The sequence below is a fragment of the Amblyraja radiata genome, chromosome 28 (genome assembly GCF_010909765.2).
Source record: "Amblyraja radiata isolate CabotCenter1 chromosome 28, sAmbRad1.1.pri, whole genome shotgun sequence".
NCBI classification, from domain to species: domain Eukaryota; kingdom Metazoa; phylum Chordata; class Chondrichthyes; order Rajiformes; family Rajidae; genus Amblyraja; species Amblyraja radiata.
The window spans coordinates 2,618,009-2,628,634 of NC_045983.1; the positions used below are offsets into that span (position 1 = coordinate 2,618,009).

A 10,626-nucleotide genomic window follows, 5' to 3' on the forward strand; every position below is an offset into this window, starting at 1 on the left:
AATCACCTATCCTCATCCCAATATCCATTTAAAAGTGTTTTTGTACATCTTTTTAAACGGAATTATGTTTGTGCTAAGTTTTATCTCCTGTTACAGACCATTCCTCTAATTCACCCCACAGATTGCTATGCACCTACTTTTAAGAGTTGTTCTGACATTGAGTTTTTTTAATTAAGTTCCCCTCTCAAATTATACCCACCCTGTCTTTCCAGAAACAGTTTTTATAAATTTCCTGGAAGTCAATTATTTCTTGCTTTCAAGATTTCTTGATTTGCGCAGTCTTAAATGTAACCAGATCGGTGAACTTCAGTGTATCCTTCCTACACATTCCCACTGCTGGGAAACACGTCATGGGTGACTGCTTAAATTAATAATGTCACATTTCGCTCCATTTACCGGACGTTTGGCCACAAGGGTCTGGCCACAACTTGCTTCCTATCACCATTAGCAACTCTGCCAAACAAGCTTTTCGTGGTTTTATCGATTTTTGTGTGGTTTCGTTTAGTTTCGAGATACAGCGCGGAAACAGGCCCTTCGGCCCATCGAGTCCGCACCGACCAGCGATCCCCGCACACTAGCACTATCCTACACAATTTACAATCTTTACAGAGGCCAGCACCCGTAGTCAGGAACGAACCCGGGTGTCTGGCGCTGTAAGGCGGCAACTCTACCACTACGCCACCTTTACCACCCCGAATTGTAACAGGTCGATGGCTGGCACTGGCTGGTCTTTCATTATTCACCATCGCTGACCCTCTTTGTTCCTTTAGCAGCTGATCAATGCCATTGTTTACCTGCGACCTCACCAGACTTTCTCTGCAATTACCGCATCTTAACGGACGCATAACTTCTTGAAATCTTCCTACAACGCCCGCTGGTTCAACAACACGCGTTAGTTCAAAGAACTCCAATAAGTTAGAACATAGAACAGCACAGCAACAGGCCATTCGGCCCACAATGGCTGTGCCGAACATGATGCCAAGATCCACATCCCTCCATTCCCTGCATATCCATGCATCTGTCCAAATGTAGACAAAAGTGTTGGAGAAACTCAGCGGGTGCAGCAGCATCTATGGAGCGAAGGAAATAGGCAACGTTTCGGTCCGAATCGGCCCGAAACGTTGACTATTTCCTTCGCTCCATAGATGCTGCTGCACCCGCTGAGTTTTTCCAGCACTTTTGTCTACCTTCCATTTTCCAGCATCTGCAGTTCCTTCTTTAACACCTATCCAAACCTCTTTGAAACACCACTATCGTATCTGGCTCCACCACCACCCCCGGGAGTGTGTTCCAGGCCAGGCCACCACCCTCTGTGTAAAAAAAAACTTGACCCTCTTTGAAAGGTTTTAAAAAACTTTCGTCATTAATATTTGCCCCTCTTACCTTAAAACTGTGCCCTCTAGTGATTGGTTCCTCCATCCTGGGGAAATAGCTGCCGGCTCTCTACTTCAGGTCTCCCCCCTTTCACCAGAGGCACCATTTCAGGTGGAGTGTGACATCTTGCTGCCTCTAATACCCCCTCCCCTAAGCTGATGGTGACAGGCAGGGACAGAGAGAGGGTAGAGGGGAATTAAGATTGTCTCCTTACCCTTCCATGTCTCTGTGTCTCCCACTCCCCAGACTCGCAGAATGAAACATAGAAACATAGAAACGTGGAACATAGGTGCAGGAGTAGGCCATTCGGACCTTCGAGTCAGCACCGCCATTCAATATGATCATGGCTGATCATCCAACTCAGTATCCTGTACCTGCCTTCTCTCCATACCCCCTGAGGGCCACATCTAACTCCCTCTTAAATATAGCCAATGAACTGGTCTCAACTACCTTCTGTGGCAGAGAGTTCCACAGATTCACCACTCTCTGTGTGAAAAATGTTTTTCTCGTTTCGGTCCTAAAATATTTCCCCCTTATCCTTAAACTGTGAATGAAGAAGGGTCTCGACCTGAAACGTCACCCATTCCTTCTCTCCAGAGCCGCTGCCTATCCCGCTGAGTTACTCCAGCATTTTGTGTCCATATTCGGTGTAAACCAGCATCTGCAGTTCCTTCCTACTCGATAAAGATTGGTTAGGTGGCCAAAGGTCTGGCACATGGAGCGAAATGTGACATTGTCCGTTTGTGCACAGGATCAGGCCATTCGGCCCACAATATCTGTGCCGAACATGATGCCAATTTAAACTTATCAGCCTGTACATGATCCATATCGCTCCATTCCCTGTATATCCATGTTCCTACTCAAAAGCCTCTTCAACGCCACTATAGTATCCGCCTCCACCCCCCACCCGCCGACCGACAGCGTGTTCCAGACCCCCACCACCGTCTGTGTAAAGGCCGCTCTGGGTCTGGGCGGTGGGATGCCCCGGGCGGCTGTTACTCCCACCCCAGGCCGCACCCTCTCCGCCTTGTTGCCCGGAGTCCGGCCGTCTCTGAGAGAGGGGGCAGGGGGCGAGGATGTAGCCGGGTGGACGGAGCCGGAGCGGCCGCCCGCACTAACCCCCCCCCCCCCCACCCAGTGGCCGCCACGCAGATCCTGCCATTTAGCCACACTCCCCGACAGACAGGGACTGTTGGTGATTTGGAGACGGTCCCTTGAGTAGTTTGGACTCACACCGCCAGAGTTGGGCGCGTTGGGGCAGTAAATGTAACTGGACACATCTGGAGAAGATAAAGTCAGGGGGCGGCTGAGGGAGAGAGAGAGAGAGAGAGAGAGAGAGAGAGAGAGAGAGGAGGAAGGGAGAGAGGGAGGACTGGGAGCTGGGAGAGACAGAGAGAGAGAGAGAGAGAGAGAGAGAGAGAGAGGCACCAGGGCTGGAGATATACAGAGAGCTGCAGATCCAGAGACCACAGGTTAACGCTGCGCGGGGAGAAAGAGGAGCGGGAACAGGGAGAGGGAGACGGCGGGGAATGAGAGGGAGGAGGAGGGAGATGGGTAGGTAGGGGGGAGGGGAGATTAGGGAGGGAGGGAAGGTGTGAGAAAGCGGGGGGGATTAGGAAGGGGGAGTTGATAGGGTGGGCATTAGGAGGGGAGGCAGGCAGGGAGAGTAGGAGGGGGAGAGGGAGAGAGGGACGGAGAGAGAGGGGGGGGGGTTTGGGTGAAGAGGTGGTGCAGGGATTAGGGGGTGAGGGGAGTGGGGTGTGTGGAGTAGGGGTGCAGGCAGGTGATCAGGGGGGCAGGGTGTGGGGGGCAGGGTGTGGGGTGCAGGGGGTGAGGGGAGCAGGGGGTGAGAGGTGCAGGGTGAGAGGTGCAGGGTGAGGGGGGCAGGGGGTGAGGAGCCAGGGTGAGGGACGGCTGGGGCGGATGGGAGTGTTGCTGAGCCCGGCCGACTGGCTGTATGTGGGGTTGGAGCTGGCGATGGCGGTGCTGGCTGTGTTGGGGAACGTGCTGGTTTGCTGGGCTGTGGCCACCAACAGCAGCCTCCGCACCGGCACCAACTACTTCCTGGTATCGCTGGCCGTGGCCGACGTGGCCGTGGGCGCGTTCGCCATCCCGTTCGCCATCACCATCAGCCTGGCGCTGCCCATCCCGTCCCACCCCTGCCGCTTCCTCGCCTGCTTCGTGCTCGTCCTCACACAGAGCTCCATCTTCAGCCTCCTGGGCGTCGCCATCGACCGCTACCTGGCCGTCAGCATCCACCTCAGGTAGGGATAGGACGGGACAAGACGGGCCGAGCGGCCGGCGCCGGACTGCACAGCGAGGGGCAGTGTCTGGAGGAGGGTTGTGACCCTGGTCACTGTTACTGAGACGAACATTTGACCGCAGATTTCATCATTTACAATGTGTAGAGTTGCTGCCTCACAGCGCCAGGGGCCCGGGTTCAATCCTGACCATGGGTGCTGTCTGTGCGGAGTTTGCACGTTCTCCCCGTGACCGCATGGGTTTTCTCCGGGTTCTCCGGTTGGACTTTGTCACTTCTCCGACATCTCACTATGTCTTGTCAAACGCCTCCTGCCCCGGGCACACAACCCCCTCCTCCTCCCCCTCCCCCTCCCCCTCAACTCCCCACAGGTGGGGTGGGGGGGGGTGGGGGTGGGGGTGGGGAGGGGGGTTACAGCGCTGGGGGGGGGGGGGCTTTCGCTGAGGGGGCCGCGGTGCTGGCGGCGTCTGGGTGCTTGTGTTGGACCCCCGGGGCAGCTACAAACTGTGTGATGTGTAAAACTGTTTATATCCACGCTGGACTGGCAGCGCATAGACCTGGGTCGGCAAAGAGGGGCGGCGGAGAAGGTGGAGGGGAGAGGATTGGGGGCAGGGGGGGGGGGGGGGGGGCAGAGGTAAGTCCTGATACACCCTTTGCATGAGGCCGTACTGCTTCATCCCTGTCCCCAGCCGGTGCCCGGCTTCCTGTATCACCAACTATTACAAAGATGTTGCCAGGACTAGAGGGCCTGAGCTACAGGGAGAGGTTGATACAATCTTGGCTGGGACTCTATTCCTTGGAGCGCAGGAGGTTGAGGGGGGGTCTTATAGAGGGGTATAAAATCATGAGAAGAATAGATCGGGTAGATGCACACAGACTCTTGCCCAGAGTAGGGGAATCGAGGACTCGAGGACATAGGGTGAAGGTGAAGAGGAAAATATTTCATTGGAATCCGAGCGTAACATTTTCACATTGGGTGTATGGAACAAGCTGCCAGAGGAAGTAGTTGAAGCAGGGACTATCCCAACGTTTAAGAAATAGGTACATGGATAGGACAGGTTTCGAGGAATATGGGCTAAATGCAGGCAGGTGGGACTAGTGTGGATGGGGCTCGTTGGCTGGCGTAGGCAAGTTGGGCCGAAGGGCCGGGTTCTACACTGTAAGACTCTACGACTCTAAGATAGAAACAAAATGCTGGAGTAACTCTTGGGTCGGGCAGCATCTCTGGAGAAAAGGAACAGGTGACGTTTCTGGTCAGAACCCTTCTTCAGTCTGAAAGATAGAGAAGGCCAGAACAAAACAGCATGTTGTCTATCTTCGGTATAAACCAGCATCTGCAGTTCCTTCCTGCACACTCTGTATCTTCCCGTTTGCTCTACCTGTGGTACTTGTCTTGATTGTATCACCCGACGTACTGGTTAGCATGGATAACTTTTCACTGCATCTTGGTACCGCTGTATGTGGTACAATGGTACCGCCACTTCCTCTTCTCCCCTCCCCCATCAGGCAAGAGGTACAGAAGTGTGAAAACGCACACCTCCAGATTCAGGGACAGTTTATTCCCATCTGTTATCAGGCAACTGAACCATCCTCTCACCAACTAGAGAGCGGTGCCGAACTACTATCTACCTCATTGGAGACCCTCGGACTAACTTTGATCGGACTTTAATGGACTTTATCCTGCACGAAACAGTATTCACATTATTCCCTTTATCGTGTATCTGTACACTGTGGAGGGCAGTTTGATGGACGGGGGGGGGGGGGGGGGGGGGGGGCTGATGCAGTGGGCGGGGATGTACACAAGAAGTTCGCTGAGCTTCGTTACACCATTGGCAGGGGAATATTAGCAATAAAGCGGTTTCTGCAGAAAGGATTGATATTTGAGGATGATGTCTGGATGAGGTTTTTGTTTCTCAACATCGAACAGGTTCATCTGTTCAATATTAATTCCACAGTAAACGCGTACCCGCCCCGCCAACATTCCCGCAGCGACTTTACTTCCTGCTTTCACACCAGTCCCACTGGCCTTGAGTGATTCATCAAAGGAAGCGTTATTCTTAGAACAAAATAGAAATGCAAATAATGTTTTGTCGTTGAAGTTTTTAACGTGCGATCGGAATGTGTTCCCTGGGATAAAGTCTATTGTGCCGCATGTTTCACCTACATCCTACTCAGTATTGTCCACGCTTGACACGCAGGCCTGTTTAGTCCAGTAACAAATGTAAGAATTGTTTAATGATTTTTATTTTTATTTTGTTGTACTTGTGATAGCCAAGAGAGTTTAGGAGCGGCACAGTGGTGCAGCGGTAGAGTTACTGCCTGAGACCTGGGTTCGACCCTGTCTCTGGGCGCTGTCTGTACGGAGTTTGTACGTTCTCCCCATAACCGCGTGGGTTTTCTCCAAGATCTCTGGTTTCATCCCACACTCCAAAGACTTGCAGGTTAATTGGCTTGGTATAAATGTAAATTGTCCCTAGTGTGTGTAGGATAGTGTTAGTGTGCGGGGATCGTTGGTCGGTGCGGACTCGGTGGGCCGAAGGGCCTGTTTCCGTGCTGTATCTCTAAACTAAACTAAGAGTGTGCAGATATGTGCACAAACTGCTGGAGAAACTCAGCCGGTATAAAGTGGAGAAGGGGCGGGATGGGACAGGGATCGGTAGGTGATGGAGGAGGGGTGAGGGGCGGGGGGTGATGGAGGAGGGGTGAGGGGTGAGGGACTATAGGCAGGTAGGGAGACAAGATGGAGACGTGGAGACAGCTAGGAGAGGGATAAGCAGGAACACCAAGGCTGCCAGGAAGGTGAACCATGAGGGAAGAGGTGAAGGAGGTCAGAGGCAATTGTGTTTCATTGTGGACATGCTGGTGTACAAGCCCCCACACAAACTGGGAGGAACTCACCTGTTCCCCCTAGCCTGTACCCACCTACTCACATGCCAGGCTTTGTCCCGCACCCACCTCTCTTCCAGCTTTCTCCCCTCTACTACAGTCAGTCTAAAGAAGGGCCCCGAACCGAAAAGTCGCCTGTCCATGTTCTCCAGAGACGAGTGCCTGCTTGACCCGCTGAGTCACTCCAGCACTTTGTGTTTCGTGGTGTTTAATTGTCACATGTATTGGCAATGGAACAATGACAATCTTACTAACTGCACGGATCAATAACATAATAAATTCATAATACCGGACCATAATAGCGCAATCAAACAAAGTCCATTATAGATGGTAGTTGTTGAGGTATGGTTGTGGTTAGTTTAGCTTATACAGAGACAGAGCGAAATCCCCGCACACTAACACAATCCTGCACACACTGGGGACAATTTACAAATTTACCAAAGCCAAGTACGTCTTTAGAGTATGGGAGGAAACCGGAGGTCCCGGAGAAAACCCACGCAGTTCACAGACTCCGTACAGACAGCACCCGTGGTCAGGATGGAATCCACAGCTCTGGCGCTGTAATTAGGCAGTAACTCTACCGCTGCACCACCGTGCCACCCTCGGGTGTTGTGCAGTGTTGCTGGAAGAAGCTGTAATTGAACCCGAAGGTCCTGCTCCTTCTTTCCGATAGTGAGTTGAAAGAGCATGAAAGAGCAAGGTGGGGGTCTTTGGTGACATTACCTGCTGCCTTGAGGCAGCGCCTCCTGTAGATCCCTTTGATGGTAGGATGGCCAATACCTATTGATAGACCGGGCCATATCTACACTTACTTTCATTAGCATTAGCATCACCCAGTCTGAAGAAGGGTTTCGGCCCGAAACGTCGCCTATTTCCTTCGCTCCATAGATGCTGCTGCACCCGCTGAGTTCCTCCAGCAATTTTGTGTACCTTCATTAGCATTTAGTTTAGTTTTATTTTTAGAGATACAGTACGTCTTTGTACAGTACGGCCCACCGAGTCCGCTCCGACCAGCGATCCCCGCACATTAACACAATCCTAAACACACTTGGGATAATTTACACTTAGACCAATTTACCTACAAACCTGAGGTAGACAAAAATGCTGGAGAAACTCAGCGGGTGCAGCAGCATCTATGGAACGAAGGAGATGGGTAACTTATCGTCCCGAAACGTTGCCTATCTCCTTCGCTCCATAGATGCTGCTGCACCCGCTGAGTTTCTCCAGCATTTTTGTCTACCTTCGATTTTCCAGCATCTGCAGTTCCTTCTTAAACACTTTGCCTACAGACCTTTGGGGGAGGAAACCGAAGATCTCGGAGAAAACCCACGTAGGTCACGGGGAGAACATGCAAACTCGGTACAGACAGCACCCGTAGGCGGGATCGAACTCGGGTCACTGGCGCTGTGTGAGGCAGCAACTCTACCGCGGCGCCACTCCACTGAAACGGGTGGAAGGAAGGATCGGTGGCAGACCGGTGAGAAGTAGCTGAGTGAGCGGCAATGGACACAAGATGAGGGCATCAGTGAGTGGAACTGCCCCGGCATATGCTGAGAGAATGGAGCGGCTGGGCTTGTACATGCTGGAGTTTAGAAGGATGAGAGGGTATCTCATTGAAATATATAAGATTGTTACGGGCTTGGACACGCTAGAGGCAGGAAACATGTTCCCGATGTTGGGGGAGTCCAGAACCAGGGGCCACAGTTTAAGAATAAGGAGTAAGCCATTTAGAACGGAGATGAGGAAACACTTTTTCTCACAGAGAGTGGTGGGTCTGTGGAATTCTCTGCCTCAGAGGGGGGTAGAGGCTGGTTCTCTGGATGCTTTCAAGAGAGAGCTAGATAGGGCTCTTAAAAAATAGCGGAGTCAGGGGATATGGGGAGAAGGCAGGAACTGACTGGGGATGATCAGCCATGATCACACTGAATGGCGGTGCTGGCTCGAAGGGCCGAATGGCCTACTCCTGCACCTATTGTCTATTGTCTATTGGCAGCAGTGCGGCTCCATTGTTCACGAGTGGGACATGTGTGTGCAGCGAACACACGCGTGACAGCAGGTGACCTGGATGACTTGGGGAATTGCAAGCCCACGGGATTTAGCCACAGTCTGAGGTTGGTTCCCACCTGCTTCAAAAGGGCATCTATCGTACCGATGCCCAAGAAGACCACAATGACTTGGTAAACGACCGTTTAGTTTAGTTTATTGGCCCGTGTACCGAGGTACAGTGAAACGCCTTTTGTTGCGTGTTTGCCAGCCAGCGGAAAGACTGTACAGTCGAGTCATCCACAATGTACAGACACAGGACGAAGGGAATAGTGTTTAGTGCAAAATAAAGTCCAGTAAAGTCCTATTAAAGATAGTCGGAGGGTCTCCAATGATGTAGGTGGGAGGTCAGGGCCGCTCTCGAGGTGATGTTAGGATAATTCAGTTGCCTGATAACAGCCGGGAAGAAACTGTTCCAAATCTGGGGTGGTGGGGGTGGGGGGTTCAAACTTCTGTACCTCTTGCCTGATGGCGTTGTTTCAAACCCATTGGAAAGCCGATATGAACAGTCTTCAGTCAGAGAGTGATACAGTGTAGAAACAGGCCCTTCGACCCAACTTGCCCACACCGGCCAACATGTCCCAGCTACACTAGTCCCACCCGCCCGCGCTTGGTCCGTATCCCTCCATACTCGTCCTTCTGAAGAAGGGTCTCGACCCGAAACATCACCCATTCATTCCTTCTCTCCAGAGATGCTGCCAGTCCCGATGAGTTACTCCAGCTTTTTGTGTCTGTCCGTGTGTCAGTTCTGGTCGTGCAGAATTTGAAGGGATCTGAGATTTCAAGAGAATGGAATTGATTTCTGGTGGAGATTAGGGGACATGTCCACTTCACTGGTCTGGGCCCAGCCATGGGGGAGAACAGTCTGGGGCCAACATGTTGCAATTCCCAGTGATAAACAACAGGAACTGCCGTGAGACAATGGACATTCCAGCTCCTTTCCTGACCCTTTGCACCGCTTCCTCTCTCTCTCCCTCTCTCATGCAGATACAGCGGCCTGATAACCGGGAGGCGAGCCAGGCTGATTATAGCAATCTTCTGGATCCTGTCCTTCTTTATCGGGCTGACTCCGTTCCTGGGCTGGAGCCAGAGCCAGAGCCCGAGCAAGAAGGCGGATGTGGTGGGGTGCGGGAACGCCAGCGCAGCCCGGGGGTCCCACCTGCACCCGGCGGGCAGCGACTCTTGCCCCCGCAACACCACGCATGAATGCCACTTCTTGAACGTGGTGGACATGCAATACATGATTTACTTCAACTTCCTGGGATGTGTCCTCACCCCGCTGCTCCTCATGCTGGTGATCTACGTGAAGATCTTCACCGTGGCCAGGAGGCAGCTGCAGAAGATCGAGCTGAGCTCTGTGGGGTCAGACTCGTCCAGGACATTGCTGCAGAACCAGGTGCGGGTTGCCAAGTCCCTCTCCGTCATCGTGGGCTTCTTTGCTTTCTGCTGGCTCCCACTCCACACCATCAACTGTGTTTATTATTTCCACCCACGCCTCTTCCACGACATGGGCTCGGAGATGATAGACGCGGCCATTATCCTGTCCCACGCCAACTCAGTGGGTAACCCCATCATCTACGCCTACAAGATTCGGGAGTTCCGCAACACCTTCCGCAAGATTATTTCCCAGCAGATTCTACGGCGGGAGGGCAGCAGTTACGAGAACGACACATTCTATTCCAGCTCACCACAGACACTGAAGGCACAGAGCTGTTGAATGGACCATGTGGAGACCAGCACTATTTATACGGGCCGTTCACAGGAGCTCCCTCCCTGTGCATCATCACGGGGAGAGGGAGGAAACTGCAGACAGAGCAATGCAGCACATCAGAGAAACTTAGCACCAGCTCCGACCCAACGCTAACAAACAACGCTAATGGGCGAGTCTGTTTAACGTCCCGGGGACTCCCGATTGAAAGGGGGAGGGTTCATTTCGGTTCCCCGCTCCAGCCCCGAGCCAGGCTGCCCGGGAACACTGTGGAGGAGTGAGTGAGCAGTCTCCCACGGTATGTGGGCAGCTCCTCGCATCGTCCGTGGATCACACCCTCTGCAGTCCGCACTGA

General features: G+C 52.7%; 1 protein-coding gene across 1 annotated transcript; it reads left to right on the plus strand.

Moving 5' to 3' along the window:
- Positions 1-3,278: 3,278 nt before the first annotated feature.
- Positions 3,279-10,426, plus strand: adora2b (adenosine A2b receptor). The gene is made up of 2 exons (XM_033045580.1): positions 3,279-3,638; positions 9,551-10,426. Exons 1-2 carry the CDS (start codon positions 3,298-3,300, stop codon positions 10,278-10,280), a joined length of 1,071 nt encoding a protein of 356 aa, XP_032901471.1. The 5' UTR covers positions 3,279-3,297; the 3' UTR covers positions 10,281-10,426.
- Positions 10,427-10,626: the final 200 nt, after the last annotated feature.